General features: G+C 40.8%; 1 protein-coding gene across 2 annotated transcripts; it reads right to left on the bottom strand.

Annotated features, from left to right (window-relative positions):
- Positions 1-125: 125 nt before the first annotated feature.
- kitb (KIT proto-oncogene, receptor tyrosine kinase b) lies at positions 126-18,693 on the bottom strand. 2 transcript variants are annotated; one of them, XM_071503510.1, is made up of 21 exons: positions 18,318-18,693; positions 15,457-15,732; positions 15,086-15,370; positions 12,453-12,592; positions 11,970-12,138; positions 10,195-10,384; positions 9,993-10,108; positions 9,680-9,794; positions 8,694-8,881; positions 8,086-8,192; positions 7,195-7,321; positions 6,966-7,070; positions 5,980-6,090; positions 5,180-5,318; positions 5,002-5,069; positions 4,801-4,892; positions 3,470-3,592; positions 3,054-3,165; positions 2,678-2,777; positions 1,861-1,966; positions 126-1,739 (listed from the first exon to the last, which is right to left on the bottom strand). In XM_071503510.1, the coding sequence occupies exons 1-21, from the start codon at positions 18,370-18,372 to the stop codon at positions 1,596-1,598; spliced, it is 2,868 nt and encodes a 955-aa protein (XP_071359611.1). In that variant the 5' UTR covers positions 18,373-18,693; the 3' UTR covers positions 126-1,595. The 2 variants fall into 2 exon arrangements, with proteins under 2 accessions (XP_071359611.1, XP_071359612.1); XM_071503511.1 differs by having other exon boundaries at positions 5,002-5,066.
- Positions 18,694-18,937: the final 244 nt, after the last annotated feature.

Here is an 18,937-nt window from a genome sequence, read left to right as displayed (position 1 = left end):
ACATCAGCATATTAACACTGTCATTGTGAGCATTTTAGCATTTAGCTCAAAGCCCCACTGTGCCTACAGGGCTGTTTGCATTTATTCAAAACAGGAAAATGACAAAGGAAATGGACACTTTCCAGGTGGTTCTACCATCACAGGTACTTTATTATTACAAGTCAACCAACTGTATCAAAACTGCAAGAACCTCAAAACCAGTGAACATAAGCTCTCTTCTGGCTGTCCTCTCCACAACAACTGTGTCACAACCAAATGCATTCAGTATTTAAAAAAAAAAAAAATCTAAAGGCACATCTCTATTGTATTTACATTGCATACATGTTTGACATAAATCAAGTAAAAAGAGCACACAATCAGTCCTAAACACCACAGTGGCTTTACTTAAGAGACTAAACTAAAGCTATCTCTAAAATACGCACAGCAATACACCAGTTAGTTTTTATAAGTCACAGTATTTAAAGCTACAACACAGGTGGGAATCAGTGTTTCTGTAACTTATGGCTTTGTTTTTTATCAGGAGTTATCGCTTGCATGCCACCTTGCTATGGCTCATTTGTTGAGACATTAGGTCTCTTTTTCTCAAGGCCTGTTAAAACCAGTTTTATGGTAGGCTTGCGTACGAACCCTGCTTTGTACATATAGCGACTTTTGCTGTAAATTAAGAATTTTAAAGGAACAGTTTGACATTTTGTGAGATACACTTAAGGCCCTTATTCGCCTCTTTGTTGAGAGATAGATGAGTAGATTTCACTCCACTATCGGTTTCTTATATATGAAGCTGTGACAAGGACACAGTTAGCTTAGCTTAGCATTAAGTCCACCGACCAGTGAGCTTTAGAGGTGCTGGTAGGCAGATCTGGTTATTGTTGAACAAAGCCGAACTGGCTGTTTCCCCCTGTTTCCTGTCTTTATGCTGAGCTAACTCCCTGCTGGTTCCAGCTCCATACTTAACATGAGACTGGTCTCACCGATTCCCATCAGCAAAGCATGTAAGTGTATTTCCCAACCTGTTGTGTTGTTTGTTTAAAATGGGAGAAAAAAAAAAATCTGACAGAAAGACCTCTTATAGTTTCATCATCAGGCACAAACTCTGCTTATGCATGCCTCAGTCCAATATCATCTCCCAAGGTCAGGTATTTACTCGTAGTCTCTGTTTTCTCCAAAGCATTTTAAGATGTAATCCGAGGCTGATGTGAGTCTGTGTGAGTCAAAACACCTCCTGCTGCTGATGTATCTGATGGGCAGCCAGTGCTTGAGTATGCTTAGTATAGATGTGCACCTAAAATACCTACCACAGAGATCAATACGCCAATGGGGAAGATTAGATAGAGGCACATACTGAGAGGCCAGTGCAGCAGTGTATATATACAGTATCTATGTGTGTGTTTCTGTGTGTATGTGTGAGGCAGGAAGGCCAGCATTTGAGAGTTAGTTTGAGTGAATGTGTTGTTAGTAGTTTACAGAGTGTATTTGGCTCTTATACCTTGTGCAGTAAAAGGAGAGATAGATCAGGGAGGTAGGGGGGGTTGTGTATTTCATAGCATTGTGTATGTGCGTATAAATGTGTGTGTGTGTGTGTATGTAAGTGTGTGTCAGACATAGTCCAGGAAGACATCACCCGTGTTCTGCAGTAAAGGCTGGGTGGGTGCTGTTGTGCTGCAGACAGAGCTCAGCCTCCGTGTTGATGCCCTCTGCTGCTCTGGAGGACCTGGGGCGTTGCTCAGCGTCAGGTACACCTGAGAAGCAGCAGGTCTGTCTGTATTTACACTGTCATTCTTTAATGAGGACAAAATGCCAAAATGTAATCTGAAGAAATAGAAATGACATGAGTAATTCAATTGATCATCATATAATTACGTTCTTGGTGTTTTCAGAGAGCAGTAGTTCAGTCCTCTCCACCAGTTTCCTGAAGGAAGGCCTTTTCAAAGGATCGTGGTTCCAGCAGGACAGCATCATGTCATACCTGCACAGGTGAGGCTGGGTTTAGTCTTAACAGACGGAAATGCGGTGGCTTCTAGAAAGCACAGATTTTATGCACACAGAGGTGCAGCCAGTATAAAACTGTGGCTAAAGAATCCAGCTGGTGACTTTACATCGTTTCCATATCCAATTTATGTTTAATGTTTTATTACATTAACTATGTTGTACTACAATATTTTTGTCTTGCTGTCTGTACATTTTATTGCACCTGTCTAGGTGTGTATATATTTTATGACACATTTTTATGTTATGTCACATTAGACTAATAAAAGAAAATATTATATCCAGCTGGTGAACATCACAAATAGCCACCAATTTTTTAAAAAAAAATCATATTTTCAGAAAAATGTTTTTATTCATACACGAGTTCATAGTATATTCATCATCAAAATATAAAAGACACAGGTTATAATTAGTGCTGCAAAAATTAGTCATTTAATCAATTAGTTGACAGCCCAAAAATGAACTGGCAAAATGTCTTGATGATTGATCAATCGTTTATATCGTTCATGAGCAAAAATGCAAACATTCTGTGCTTTCAGCTTTTCCAATGTGTGTCTGTTGGTCGAATAAAACAACCAACTTGCTGACATCGCCTGGACTAAACAATGAATCAATTACTTAAGAATAAAATCTGCAGATCAATTGGTAATAAAAATAATGACTAAATGCATCCTCAAAAAGGAATACTCACATCTCAATGGGAGCAAACTCAGGCCTACTCATCCTGTGGCCCTCTTGAATCATCCTATAAAACGCTGAGCCCACCTGCATCCCAGGGTATGGGCTGTTACCTGCAACACCAACATACAATATGCACAGGCTGAAAATAACTCTCATTTTTGTCTCATTTTTTTGGGAGGAAAACAAAATCATGGAGTATAACAATTATGACTCCTAGAGCAACATTGTGTATCAGAATCAATATGATTTTGTGTTATTCACTCCCCTAAGCAATGTTGTTGCTTGGAAGCATCAGCAGAGCCTCTAATAAGGCTCAAATGGATGCTAATGATGGCTCAGACATTATGAAACAGATGCACCGGTACAGCTGTAACTGGAAATGTTACCCAGAGAGAAGATTTCCCAGAGCAGGATGCCATACGACCACACGTCACTCTCAAAGGTGTAGATGCAGTCGAAAATACTCTCGGGAGACATCCACTTGACCGGCAGACGAGCCTGCAGGAGGAAGGAACGATTACATGGACAATGTTCCCCTGTTCTCATTCAACCCCCCCCCCCATAATATAGCTTGTGCTATATTTCTATTTGCTGATGAAGGCTGTGAGATGAGGTTGAAAGCTCTGCATAAGCTAGTTGAAGGGTGCTGAGATTATTTTGACGCACATACCGATCACAAGGTGAAAACTCACTGCGCCATTATTTTGGAAAGGTGAATTGTTCAGGAACAGTGGAGAATATGAGTGGCAATTTTCCAAGGAAGGAAGGAAGGTCAGGGAGAAAGAGTGACAGACAGACTCACATTGCCCCGGAGCACGTAGCTGGCGTCAGTTGTGATGTCTCGTGCCAACCCAAAGTCACAGATTTTAGCCACCCTGCCGTGAGTCAGCAGAATGTTTCTGGCTGCTAGATCCCTGTGGATACACTACACACACACACACACACACACACACACACACACACAAGCAAACACAAACATGGAAATGAGTGCTGACATTGTAACCAGTTTGTGCAGTGAATGAGTGACAAACGGCAGACACATGCAAATGAGGCGAGTTAAACTTGTTTCAAACACAAAAGCCAAACTGACGGCGCTTTGCTAAACACAAAAAATGCCCTGAAACAATATGACAAAGAAAAGAGAATAAAACACAGCGGAGACCAGTTTTTTTCCCCCCAGTATTTTTCACTGGCCTATATTTTTTCAAGATGTTTTATTGTTTAATTTCTTTCAGTTAATTTAAGAATAATATTATTTTCATTAAACAGATACAGTTTATGTTAATACTTGTGTTAATAGGCAAAAAATGACTCATACACAAATGTATGTTTTGTGTTGCACTTTGATTCTAGAGATGCAATTAATATTTCATTCAGTGGCCTGCTTTAGTTACGGCTGAAAAGAATGGGTGAATAAGAGACTCTGCCTCAGGCTCGAGGCGTGGAATTAAAACTGTGTTTGAATGCAAGGGGCACTTCTTTCATTACAATAAAGCAAATGTTCTTATTAATTCGTGTTAGTCATCTGGTAAGTTTATTACACCTCAATTCAGCACCATGCATAGTTCAAATAGCCTGGCACAGAACAAGGTACCATTATTAGATGTTAAGAGGTCATGTTTTTTAAGCCTTGCACTGACATAGTTATCTACAGTAGTGAGTAATTTTTAATGTAAAATACTAAAGTGAAAACACAGGACACTATATGCCTACCACCTAAATGAAGAACTATATTAAAGAAGAATTTCAGGGTAATTACAGTCTTGACATGAATGGATAAATACTGCCTAATTTCATAAAAGACAGAAAAGTGCAGTTAGAGAAAATCATCCCAATGCAGACGAGAAGACAAGAGGGTTTTAATTAAAAATTCAAAGTGGCTTCGGTCATGAGGAAGCTGGTTCCATCTGTTTGCAGTTTAAGAGCTACAGAAAATGAAGCTTCACCGTGTTTAGCTCTGACTCTATAAGCATTACTGACAATGTACAGCATGTTGGCTCTAAGCCATAACATGATTTATAAACTAGCAGCAGCAGCAGCAGCAGCAGCAGCAGCAGCAGCAGCAGCAGCAGCATGTTTAAATCTCTTCTTTAACTGCTCTATAAATATGAACACAGTCTGTAAAAGCCTTACGTTCTTGGAGGTAATGTACTCCATTCCTTTGGCCACCTGGTAGGAAAAGCTGAGGAGATCTTCAGCGTCCAGAGATAGTTCATCAATGTCATCTAGACAAAGATTACATTGTCAGCGTTAGTGAGGGAAACCAGGGATTCAATAGACTTTAATGCACCGTTGCAATGCGTGATGGGAAATGCATGGTGAGAGGTTTTCTACCTGACTGGGAAGGCCGCTCTTTCTCAGAGGGCCGCATGGGCATATATCCTGTACCAGTCACCTCTCTGCTACACAATCACAGACACACACATGCAAGTATTATATTTTGGTAATCAGTTTTTAATAGCAATTACTATTAAAAACACACACACACACACACACGCACACACATACACACCTTGTGGGCTCAGTTTGGTTCAAGACGTTGCGATAGTAACCATCACCAACTTGGGAATTGAGGAAGGAATTTCTTTTTCTGCGCAGGAAGTTGAGGAGGTCGCCATAGCAACAGTACTCAGTGATCACCAAAATTGGGCCTGGCAGGATAAAAGAGATAAAGAAGAGAGAGATAAAAAAGAAACCTCACTCACTGATTTTGAAATCACATGACAGTACACGACAATGGAAAGGAAACAGAAACTCAAAGCTCTAATGAGGAGCCAGAAAAACAGAAAAAATACAGGGCAGTGTGTGTTTACAGGCTGATCTCAGTATTTTATGTGAAAACATGTTGTACATATCTGCGTCAATATCTTCAAATTAAGTTTTTAATGCACCAAAGCATCACTACTAAAACATCTCAAGTGTTCAGTGTTTCCCAGCAATAACATCTCATGCATACTCAATTGAAATACCATTTCAATGCTGCATTATAATCGATATTGAGGGCTAGACACGTAGATAATATTGATCGACTGCACAGTAAATTTGTGACCAGTCAAAGTGCATCACGTCTTCGTATCTCACCTCATACTGACTGTCCAATATCTGATTTTTAATAAAAGGACCATATTGAATGGGCATAGCAGCAAGTCAGCGCATGGTCATATGATCATGTCTGAGCTTTCAACACAATCATCCAAACTGTGCTGTTTACCATAAAAGCAGTCAATAAATAAATGCAATAGGTTTATGGGTTCCACACCCAACAAAGCCCAGACCAAAGTTTGTTGACCGGATTGCAGCAGCTCCTCTCACCTCCAATGGTGCAAGCTCCCAGCAGGTTCACGATGTTCACGTGGTTTCCAAGGTAACTGAGAACCTTCAGCTCTGACATCAGTGCCTCCTTCTCCGTGGAGTGAGCATTGGCTGAGATGACATCATCACATCATTTATACACACATCCATTACATCAGTAAAAGTACTCATACAGCAATATAAAATTAGTCCATTAAAAGTCCTTGTCTTGATGTATTACTATTTATAACACAATCAAATTGTTAATACTGATGCAATCAATGTGTATGAACCATTTTAGTAATGTAGCTGGTAAAGGTGGAGCTGGCTTTAGCTACTTCATTAACAGTTACGTAGTTTTTAGTCCAGTTTTAAGTTCAGTGGTCGCCAACCTAAGGAGTCTTGTGAGATAACTCAGCTAACAACTCAGAGACATCTTAGGCTGTGACTACAAACACCTTTTTGTAAAGGTTCACAAGCCAAAAAGGTTGGGAACCCCAGGTTAAATCTTTGACAGTGTGTTGTATTTTAATGTTTTTCTTTCTTGTGAAATCTAAATTTGAACAATAAGTGGTAATAACAGTCATTAAATAAATGTAGTGGAGTAGGAAGTGCCCTCTGAAGTGTAGTGTAGTGCAGTAGAAGTAAAATGTAGCAAAAACTGAAATAGTCAAGTAAAGTATAGATACCTCAAAATTATACTTAAATAGCAACTTAACACCCCCTGAACATCTTGACCTTTAGTGGTTTAACTTCTCACCTTTCTGCAGTTACAGGTGTACTCCAGGACCCCAGGACAGGTGCAACAAAGCACCTCAGACCACACCTATCAGTGATGCTGGGTGTGGTCAGGAGCAGCAGCAAAACACTGCGTTTTAGCTGGGTCTTAAGTTACTCTTTAAGTACAGCACTTTATGTCAATAGTATTTTCCACCACTGCATACACCCATACAATATACTGTATGTTGTTACAGCACACAGACTCAGGGACAGACCAACAAACTTACGTTTGAGCATCTTAACAGCAACAGTTGTCACGGTATCTGCAGAGCAGAGTCCATACGCTGTGGCCCTCACTACCTTTCCAAAAGCCCCAGAGCCCAGGGTTTTACCTTCAAGAACACACACACACACACACACACACACACACACACACACACACACACACCAGTCCTTTAGCATTTCATATTTTCTCACACATACAGTATAGCTACACAGGCATGGAAACTGTCTCACCAAAGCGTAGTTTCTGTCGGGGAAACTCCCATTTGGAGTCATACGGCAGCTGGGTGGGGTCAATGTAAATGTAGTTGTTGCCATGGATACTCTCAATGACCTTCCACTGGATTTGAAACTTTGGTTTCTGTTGAAGTTTGGAGAGAAACAGAGGGCAGTGATTTTTCCCGGGATCAGTTTCCTGGGATTGTTTGTTGTATGTGACAACGTGTTTGTATAGCTCACATCTTTCGCCTTTTCCCATCGCTCTCCTATTCAATTTCAGATTACTCAGTGCACTTTAGTTGTCAGCCTGTGTCTAGACTTTCCCCTGATGATCCCACTGCGGATTTATAAACTAGTTCTCAAGGAGTCTGACTCATCTGAGTGCGATAAGAGCAGCATGCTGTGGGGGCAAATTAATGGCTCGAGGCATGATCGGGGTGTCAAAAAAGCCTTCAACTGCAGCGTGTCTCCACGCTGAATGGTTGATTGATTCATTTCAGATTCATTAGGACACATTCATATTGATTAAAAGGACATGTTTCTAGTGCTATCTGCGGAATATCGAATGTAGCACAAAAACTAGTCTGATCTCAACACGATGTTTCTAACTTTAACATACTCTCAACAAGATGGAGGCATGAGTCATTGGTAAAAGAGAGTGGGCCCTTTGCCAAGAACTATTGCAGCCATTTATTTTTATTTTTCTACGATGCAGACTGCATATCAATGGTGCTAGATGAACTTTGATTTAACACTGATGTCTATGGATTTTTAAACTAATTCATGCATTTGAATGGGATTGATGGTAATAGATTTATGTGATTTTGGAGAGATGTATTACTTTCACTGAGATTAAAACAGTTCTTCATCAAAGTAATGATATGTATGATTTAGTTCCCATCTTACCTGCATGTACTTATACAGCAGCACCAGTAGAATGAGGCTAAGTAAGATGCCAGTAGCCACCATGCCAGTAAGGAGAGGAGTGAAGAGTTTATGGGGGACAATGCGTTCTGAGAGGAAACACACACCAACAAGCCCACAATCACAAATCACATGGAGCTTTTAAGTATAAACAACATTTTACTGGTTGTTACACACACGCACACACTCACGTACACACACACGCACACACACACACACAGACAAACACAGACACAGACACAGCCGCATCCTTTCCCTCCTGAGTTAAGACAGACAGCTGCAGCAGTGGTGTTTGTTTGTGTGACGAGGATTAGCGAGTCTACACCATATAATCCCAGCCTGCATAGTCAGCATACACTAATCTTACTCAATCTGTGCCCAGTAACCACACACCTGGCCTGCACAGACACAGGGTCAATGGGTTTGTGTGTCTGTGTCTGTGTGCCTTTGTGTATGTTTACTATGTGTGTGTACTGCTGCAACAGTCTATCTGGTATGGTATAAATAAGATAATATCAATATGCAAACTTGTGTGCGTGTGTGTGTGCGTGTGTGTGTGTGCGTGCGTTACAGATTTTACAGTATCGTACCACTGATGAGGAAAAGTGTGTAGGCCTCTTCCCCCTCCGTACTCGCCACGCACTCTAGGGTGTGGTATTGTGCGTGCTCCTTGCTGACGTTCAGTCGACTCTCCACCTCACTCCTACCAAACGCAGACTCCGTCACCATGGCGACATCCGGCGCCTCCAATTGGGTGGCATTGGGCAGATGTGAGCACCTGTTGAGAGGTTATAAAGGTTATTTTCTTAATTTGTTTGATAACAGAGCAAGTTGGAGCAGTCGCACTTCACTGGCCTCATTGCAGCAGAAAATAACAGGAGAGAGAAGGACAATCTTCTCATTAATTATTTTGTTTTTACTCCTCTGTTGGTGAATTTCTACTGTTACTTCCCTTTCTTTTCTTCCCTGTCTTTTCTGTATTCCAACAATGTCAAAATGCTTTTTTTTTTTTTTTACTAAGATGCCAGGGGAACTGTTCTTCTCCATAAATTAAATGAAGATGTTTCTCATTTATGAGGTCTTAAGTCTTTCTCTGTTGCTAACAACAATAAATACAATTATCCACGATCGATAAAATGATGATATCTCTTTATTGAAATTGCTGCCAGATAATATCATGGATTATTGAAATTAAAGACTCTTAATTAAAAACAAATATGCAGAAATTGAGAATAGCCATGGTTGCCATAATGGTTTTTATCAGTAATCTTGAGATCATGAGTTAAATATCTCATTGTCTTAGGATAACAAAGTTAGAAAAAAAATATTCTTTTATATAATATATATAAATAATCCCTTTGTCTAAGAAAATGTCTCATTGTTTTACCAGGATAACAAAATACTTATCTTGTTATCACATGAGAACCACTCTGTTACCCAACATAATACATAATGATAACAACATAATTATCTGTGTATCATCATCTTTCCTGTATGATGTAAGAAATCTGACAATGAAAACACAGCAAGATAAATCCTCTTTTCATAAAAGTAGTGTGATCCATTTTCAGCATACCTCATGTGGGGCAGCTCACAGAAATACCAGCTGATTTTAGGGACCGGGTATCCTGCAGCAATGCACCGCACCTGTCCATCAACAGGCCCCTCCTGGGCGATGATAACAGGCTTACCTTGCAGAGAAAAAAGCGAGACACATATTTAACTAACATGTATAAAAAATACTACATGCTAGATACTAACGTAAGCTTCTTTAGTGTTAATCTTGATCAAAGAACGACTGCAGAACTCAAGAGCTGTACCTATACATGCTCAAACCTCTGGGAAATGGTGTTCTAACTAAATGCATGTGACAACTGAGAGTTACTTACTGTTGACGTACACATGGAACGAATGATCGACAGATGCATCCTCATGACTGGCTGAGAACTTATAGATCCCGCCTTCAGAGCCGAGAACCCTCACAAGTCTCAGCTCACTGATGTATCTAATCAGACAAACATACATTTTAGAGTGTGTATGTACACATGCACTTACAGTGGATTCCTTTTGCACACTGTGAACTTACTGTACCTGTACTTGCGGCGGTGGATAGTGATGACATGCTCTGTGGTGTTGAGGAGCCGCTTGCCATTGTAAGACCAAAACATGGAGCTGGGTGATGGATAGGCATCTAATTCTACTCTGAGGCTCAGGCTCTCTCCCTCTTTAACATCCGCCTGGACTGGACCTGGACTTCCTAACATGGTGATGAACCCCTGATCTGGAGAACAGAATAATGCATAACTATGGTGTGCGTCATTACTCTGCTCAGTACATATTCAATGTCCATTGCCTTGAAGGAGATACTTTACAGATTTGCTGTGAGTTACCTTCTTCTTTTCCTGCAACTGGTCTAGTCTACTTACATTTTAGTTAGTGATTTCTTACTGTTCCCAATGTGCCTTCCACTTATCAGTAGATATTTATGCAATAAAATGTTATTGACCATTGGTATAAAATAACTTTTTTATCATTATTTGTTTAGGGACATTTCACTGAGAGCCAAATACCTCTTTAGCAGGTATGTCCTATTCACACAATTACACACATTTACATCTGGAAGCAGCAGAGTATGAACATGTTGGGCCTCAAAAGCACAACAAATATGTAAAACCCATGACATCTGATGTTACAATCTGTAAACAGTAGCCTCGGGTGCCTACCCCTTGATGTTGTGGAAACAGTTTGTATTTACTCATAATGTTTATTTTGTCTGTTGTATGAGCAGAAAACATCCACAACCGTAACTGGAATAAAAATCATTTGGGTATATACAGTAAATCTACAAAGCTTTAATTTCAGACATTTCCTCTGGTTTATAATACCACTTACTAATTTTCAAAGTATGAAACTGAGAGGTGATAACTGAAAAAAAAATGTAGTTTTGGGTGTGAGTACTGAGCCCCACTCTTCGTACGAGTTTCTTACATCAGATTGTTGAGAATTTGACATGATTCTGGATGTTGTCAGAGCAGCGAGTCTTTCAGTCCAAACATTGCAACAGTGCAGTTTTGAGACAGTTACCTGGATCATGACCAAGAGTTTTAGGGTGAAAACTGTACATTAGGTCATTTTCAGAGACAAATGTCTCACTTTCCTGGATATAATAATAAAATAATGTTGATATAATTGTGATTTTAGGTGAGAACACTATAGAGAAATCATTATTAATCTGCTGATGTAAAAATCATAATATACTGTAATTAACTAGACTCCTACACAAATATAGCAAAATAACACTTTGTACACTAAAGGAGAACTATAATATTCGGACCACTAATAGACAAATGGACTCAGAACAAATGGAATTTAATCAGACTTTAATATGGGAGTCTGTCATTTGAACAATGTAATTTATTAACTGCATAAGTCACTTTGCTGTAAATTGTTTATGCAGTTAAGGTCACGTTTTAAGAGATTATAAAAGGTTTAATTTTCACAGCAGGCTCATGATTATCACTTAAAAGTCTGTTGCCAACATCACTCACGGCCTGACCACATTCACTGATTTAACAGTGATGAAGTGTGGAAACAGTGGAAACATTGTGTAGCACGTTGTAGGACAAACCAGTAACAATGTAGGAAGACACATAAAATGAGACTCATGTCCATGAATCTATTATCCCAGTGCATGGTGGTGGTGGGGGGGTTCCCAACACACCTACCTGTAGTCCCATAATCTGTATCATCCCTGGTTACATTAGGAGTTTGTAAGTCACAAACATATAAGAATATGTTGCAACTCTGCGTGCACACACACACACACTCACACATAAATGTGCAAATAAACCAACTGAAGCACTCACCACGGATGTCCAGCTGCAGCACTGTAGCACTGGTGCCTCTCTCGTTGTGGGCATGGCAGCGGTAGGTGCCTGAATCTGATTGGTTGACAGCTGTGATTAAGAGCGAGGTGGCTCGTTGATAACCACGTGAGCCGGACAGGATGTGCGAGGTCTGAGATTCATCAGGATGCTGCGGGACATCAGGGTCAAAGGTGAGAAGTGCGACAGGTGTAATATCACAAAATTTTGTGTCCTGTTTCAAAACATTTAGTCAAAGAAATACCAGAAACTGTCTTAAAACACATGTAATATAACTGTAATATAGAACCGTAGAATGTCATATTATTAGAAATATTACTAGCACTCAGTCTTTTCCATGGTAGCTACAGCCCTGCAAAAAATCTCACTTCAGTCTAAACATTTGGCTGTATAAATGTATAAGTAAGCCACCCATACACAGACACAGAGGAGAGGCAGTCTCTATTGCCAATCAGTCAATCTCACCGCTGTTGAAGGGAAGTCCCACTTGAGACTGAAGTCTGGGTTGACGTTGGTGGAGCTACAGGTAAGCTCAAACCGCTCCCCTTTCCTCAGGATGATGGTGTCTTTCTGGGACAGTGTGATCACTGGAGGCACTACTGGAACTGGATCAAGAAATGAAAAAGTGACATCATCATAATTTGTGAACTTGGAAAACTCATCTAAACCAGCACACGCATAAAAACTCATTTGTCTTGCTCTTGCTGTATTTGGTTCCAGGGCAGTTGCTCTTAAAAACAGTCACGGTGACACACGGGTCACTTAGGTCATGACCTTTGCCCTTCTCACTGATTTTTATTTATGAGGCTGAAATTAGTTTATTGTGTAGTATAGTATTCCTATAATTATTGTATATCGCTTTGGAAAACAGTGTGTGGTAAATGTCTTTAATCAAAATGCTGCTGAAACAAAACTTCCGACTGAAACGAAATATTACAAATAAATACCTTGTTTATATACCATCATAAAATACCCTCACATGTGTGAGACCTCTGTTTCTTTAATGGCAGGGTATGCCGCAGTGCACAAACACACACTAATGTACATTTATATTCACACAACTGTGCACACAAGTACAGTACTTGCATATGCACACATAAATTGCATGATAAATTTGCACCAATAAATCCCTGCTGACGTCACTTCAGTGGCTGTGTTTGACGAAGGCTGCAGTAATTCTATTTACACCAAACACGACCTCCTTCATGCGCCGTTACAAAGCTTTGTTCAGTATGGGACTCTAATCCCTCTGCTCCTCCCTCCCTCACGTCTCCTTTCTCTGTCCCTCTCTCCATCAGTCAAGAGGACACTACGCCCTTACCCCTCCCAGCCTGTCTGTTTGCTGTCCTCTTCCCACTGCAGTCCAGACTGAAATTCCTGATGCAGTGCAGGGACAAACAGAAACACGATCAGCTTCCACTGACGTCTGCTTAAACTGCTTTTATGGCACATTTCACTTCAGTATACCTCTTGAGAAAAAACTAGACCTAAACCTCTTCCAACATCTGCAATTTAGCTAGTTGATAGTTTCACTGCTGTCTGCTGTCTGCCAGGATGATAATGTTGTCTGATACATTATGGTCTCTAATGTAGACTTTTAGCTCTGCTAGTAGCTCTAGGGATGACAGTATCTGTCTGTCTGTAGGTCAGTAGGTCCAGTAGGGCCAGATTGAAATATCAAAACAACTATTTTATGGAGGGCCATGACACTTTGTCCAGTCCTCCTGACTTTGTAATCCCTTGACATTACCTCTTCTGCCGCCCTAAAGTCAAAATTTGGTTTATGACTAAATACCTGCAAAGCTAATGACATTTAAGTTGTTTCTTCTTTTAAATATCGTTGTTTTTAAATGATGGTTCTCTGTCTTGTAAACCTCATTTCAACAACCTTGTCAAAAATCTTGGATTTTATTTCACAAACAAACATTTTGTTTTTCTTTTAATGCAAGAAAACTTTTGGTATCTTCTATGAGCTGAGTTGACATGGTTTATCACAGTGCCTTAAGATTTGCCAGTGTTTGGACTCATAACTATAGGTTCTGTTCTTTGATTGGATGTCTGTCTCTTGCTTAACTCACTGGCTTTTCTTTACAAAGCCATTTTAAAGTTGCTTCCGCCCATCTTGTGGGTCTTTATTAGTCCTGTTAGTGGTTTATGGTATGGTCTGAGATCTCAGAACTCTTTCCTATTCAATGTCCCAAAGACTGAACTTGGGAAAAGAGCATTCAGGTTTGCTGCTCCTGCTGCCTGGAATGAAATTCAGATAGATTTCAGACTTAAGGAGAAATTTGAAATATTAGTTTTTAGAGAACTGGAATCTGTCATTGGATATTGTCATTGTTTTTTAACTGCTCCAGTGGTGCCCTTCTGATTTTACTTAAACATTATTATTTTAATAAATAATGCCAATTTAATGTGAATGTGTGACTGTGTTCTTAATTGTCTATGACTATATGTTATTAGTGCTGCTGTCTTGGCCAGGTCTCTCTTGAAAATGAGATCTGGAATCTGAATGGGACCTTACCGGAAACTAAATTGAAATTAAACCAGCCTTAGCTCTACTTTGTGTTTACTCTTAATTAGCAAATGCTGGAATGCTAACATACTCAATTAACACACACTTTACACATGCTAAAGAACATTAATAAAAATCTGCATATACAAACCAACTTCATATATGATTTTTCATTCCTCCACACAGAGTATATACTTTGACACCAGTATTGGGACATTTACATTACGGTTCCCAAAGCATTAGCAAAGGCAAGTGCTTTGGCTTTACCTTCCACTGAATAATCACTCAGAGCAAAGAGCTGCTTTTAGGCTGAAAAACAAACTATCCCTTGTGACTTCACACAGACCTTGCAGACACGCCTTTTTCTTCCCAAACAAATTTTCTGTAAAGATGACTGAAGCCTTTCCCTTGCTTATTTCTCTCTCCATCACCTTTTAGCTTAATTATCTCCCAATGATAAATCTGGTAAAGCTATGCCACATAGAGAACCACGAAACAGTAGTATGAAATTAAGCAACATGAATAATATTTTTGAGAATAAAATTATTACAAATCTCCCTTGTCCATCAAATCTCTTGCTTACCAAGTCGCACATCCACAGTGTATTGGGTAGACGTCACTTTGAGTCCACCAAGTTGTCCCACACATACGTAACAGCCCTCATATTCCTTTCTCACGTTGCTGATGATGACGCCTCGCTGGAGGTTGCTCTGGTAACTCATACCAAAGGGCAAAGGCCGTCCATCACAGGTCTCTAAGGCCAGGAGAGTGACCTCAGGGTCGGTCACAAGACAGGGGATGGTGCAGTTTTCACCTGCACGCACCAGAATGACGTTCACCATGGTGCGCTGGAAGGCATTCGGAGGGTCTGAGAAAATGAAAGAGAGCGTGAGATTTGGATTAATAGCTGTTAATCTAAGACCCCCCCACCCCCCATCATCATCAACAACCTACCTTTCACATAAACATAGATGGAGCTGTGCTCCAGTGTGCTGTTGTTGACACACACATAACGACCCATGTGGAAGGCCTGCACAGATGCCACTTTGACATAAGCCACTCCACCCTCCTCCACCTCTCCCTCCAGCCTGCGAGCCCTCTCCCGCTGCCACCTCAAGCTGGATGGGGTGCCAGGCGTTGTGGCATTGTCATGGCAACGCAGCTCCAGCTTCCCCCTCTTGGGAACCACTATGTGAGGCCCGCTCGGCGAGATGACTGGCTCGCACCACACTGGAACAGAGGGGAACAGTATGGTTGAGGTATGGTGGGCCTGGATGCTATTTCTGAAGGCTGCGGTGGGTAAAGCTGTTTGGGTAAAGCTCCAGTGCAGATGGATAAATCAATGAAAAGAGCAAAAACATTACAAAGTGGAGCAGTGGAGCTGATTAGACTATAGTCTGATCTATAAAAAGTCAAAAAATAATGAAAAATGCTTATCAAAATTTACTAAAGAGGCTTTAACAAAACAGTGATTGGTATTTTTGGTTAAAAACCGACTTACGTGATAAATGTACTATCAAAGCTGTTTTGAAGATTTCAAGTTGCAGATTATTTTTCTTTCAACCAACTAATCAATTACTAAACTACTCACTTCAGTTTTAGAGTAGAGGGTAAAACAGAACAGAGTGCCTAATGTGATGGTTAAATAGGATGGTATGATTGGCACAGAGCCCCTTAAGACGGAGTGCTATCTAACCACCATGGTGCAATTGAACAATCAATAATTATGAGCTGTCTACCCGCTGAGTAATCATGCATTAAAGGCCCATAAATCCATTCCCTTAAGATGAGTAAACTAAACTAACATTTTCATCTCAGTTTAACCCCCTCCCAAGTTTTTTTTCTTTCCATTTTTTTTTTTTTCATTTTTCCACATGATAGGAGCCATTTGAAAAGCAGGGGTTTCATGTGACTGTTGTGCCTTTAGGCCTGGCAAAGCTGAGAAAGCAGGGAGGAGAAGCATGTGGATGCAGATATGCTCCCTTCTAAAATACCAGTTCCTGTGTTTTTGCAGGCTGTAAGTGCACGTATCATGGCTAACATCTGTACCAATTTGTGTTTTGCAGTCATGGGTATAGGTTTCATTTGAACATTGGGTGGACTCATTAACCAGGTGGTCTTCGGTTCCCTCATTTCCTGCATTCTATGCAGAAATGTAAAATCCGGGGCAACAGATAACAATTCAAAAATAATGGAGTAGCTTGTCTGCTGCTGTCTTAGGTAGCAAGCTTTTATAGCAAGGCAGCATTACCTTAAGATTAGTGAACAAACCAACAAACAACATTTCTAAAAGTAAACTTGAAAATCATTAGCTAGTGGCTCACAACTTACTTTGGTTTGATACGTTTTAAGAAAAAATGTGCTAATATTGGACCTCCTCCTCCTCCCTGTCCTTTCTGGCTCCTCCATGGTTAACACCTGCCACTGTGTGTATGTGTGTGTGTGTGTGTGTGTGTGTGTGTATGTGTGTGTGGTTCCAGGTTGAACTTTTGTTGTTAACATGTTTACACAGTCACATCATGGGGACTTGTCTTCCTTCTGGAGACAAAAAGCAAGTCCCCATAACATACCTATTACACATATTACAATTTATGTGAAGACGTGTTTACATCGTTGGTTACTCAAGGACTGCAGTAGGTAGGGTAAGGTTAGAGTAAGTTTCCAGGAATTTAAGGTAAGTCAATGTTATGTCCTCAGAAGTCATGGAGACAGGGCTGTGTGTGTGTGTGTGTGTGTATGTGATTGTATTAGCTCATAATTTCATATTCATATTTTGGGAGTAAAAAAAAAAAGATTCCGCTGAAGAAAAAGGACCCATCCCTGTCAGAGGCATTGTTGCATCTGTAGCATTGGAGGGTAAAAATGAAAGTGTTCTGCAGCCCCCCCCCCCCCCCCCCCCCCCCCCCCCCCGTGAAATCTACGCCTATGTTTGCAGTTGAGTTCCGAGAGTCATCAGAGTGAGAAAGGGGTTGAACACGAAACCCGAGGCTGTTATGTGACTAAAGGCTAAGAAGCTTTCATCACAACAGTCAGTTGTCAGTTGCTAGATGTCAGGGGGCCGCGGGGCTGCAGGGCGTGTTGGTGTTTCAAGATGTGCTTCTTTGTTTCTTTTGCTGCTGAGCTAAGGCGCACAACCTAATCCCTTTTATTCTGGTGGGATAAATAATTGATCGTCCTCAACACAGCCACACACACACGCACACACACACACACACACACACACACACACACCTGTTGCCTGCCAGAAGACGCCAAAGGCATCCTTTACTGTACCCTGACGCACAGTTATGCAAATGAGCCCTGATATGATCTGCAAACTTGAGCTGACAGGTTGAAGGGGCTGCACCGCTCCACGCCACTTCGCCACGTTTGTCCCAAACTGTGTGGAGACTGTGTCTACAGGCTCCTCAGCAGAAACACGTACACATGACACGATGATACAGGCCGTTTCTCCTCGGCTGTTTCCACTTGAATTCGGTCTAATTAAAGGCGGAGAGACTTTAAATAGTGTCACTATAAAATAATGGGGGGGGGGGGGGGGGGGGGGGGCTATATAGCGAACTATATACCAAGGGATTAATACAGTATTTTATCTATCTATCTATCTATCTATCTATCTATCTATCTATCTATGTAGCCTATCTAGGACTATGATAGCATTAAAAAAAAATAACAATATGAAACTGTTGTGAGGTAGAGATACACTGAGGTCACTTTAAAGTCCTTATTGAGAACACAGACACGCCACGAGTCACTGAAGCAATACTGACACAACATCACAAGGATTTCTGTAAGGTTGGAGTGCTTTTACTTACCTGTTAGTGGCACTAAAAGAAAATGCGAGGCAATAACAACCCAGCAGCGCCTCATGATCAGGCTGTTTCGAAGCCTTTTACTCTGCTCCGGGCGTTTCAACCGCAAGAATAACCATCCTGAGATTTTGTTGTTTTTTTTTTAAAAAAACAAAAAAACAAAAAACCAAAAACAAAAAAACACCAGATCCCAGGATCACATCCAGCGCTCTACCGCAGCGCAGGTCCCGCCACCGTTAACGAGCGCACAGCACGATGATGGTTTGGATCGCGACTCCCCCCCTGATGGAGTTCACCGGAGCTTAAAGACACAGTGCAGCGCCTCTCCTCCCTGCGCTGGATGCCTGCCACTCCTTTCTGCCCCGCATTGGCTGGAGACTGGCCAAGATGATGAGTCGGTCATTACCGGGAAAAAAAAAAAAAAAAAAAATACGGCTCTTTTCAAGCTACCTTCACCGTTTCCTACGCAGTCATTGCGAGGAAAAAAAATGAATAAATAAATAAATAAAGAAAGAAGTCATCCAATATTGAAAGTGCTGATTAACAAACAAGACAAGATTGGCTGCTGCTCTGTCCGTCAAGCTCGCCGTAAATAGCCAATTTCATCACAAACACTATGATAA

This window comes from Trachinotus anak, unplaced genomic scaffold (assembly GCF_046630095.1).
Source record: "Trachinotus anak isolate AG129_WGS33_773 ecotype Australia unplaced genomic scaffold, CSIRO_AGI_Tana_v1 ptg000019l, whole genome shotgun sequence".
NCBI classification, from domain to species: domain Eukaryota; kingdom Metazoa; phylum Chordata; class Actinopteri; order Carangiformes; family Carangidae; genus Trachinotus; species Trachinotus anak.
Note: the sequence above shows the minus strand (reverse complement) of the source record. Positions and strands in the feature narration are given on the sequence as shown.

What these genes read in the sequence shown, in the direction of transcription:
- kitb (XM_071503510.1), bottom strand. Translation starts at nt 18,372, where the DNA reads ATGAGGCGCTGCTGGGTTGTTATTGCCTCGCATTTTCTTTTAGTGCCA. An exon ending in GTTCCATGTGTACGTCAACA is followed by an intron (nt 9,795 to 9,992) that starts GTAAGTAACTCT and finishes TTTCTCTGCAAG; the next exon opens with GTAAGCCTGTTATCATCGCC. An exon ending in CACACTTTTCCTCATCAGTG is followed by an intron (nt 8,193 to 8,693) that starts GTACGATACTGT and finishes GTTTCCTCTCAG; the next exon opens with AACGCATTGTCCCCCATAAA.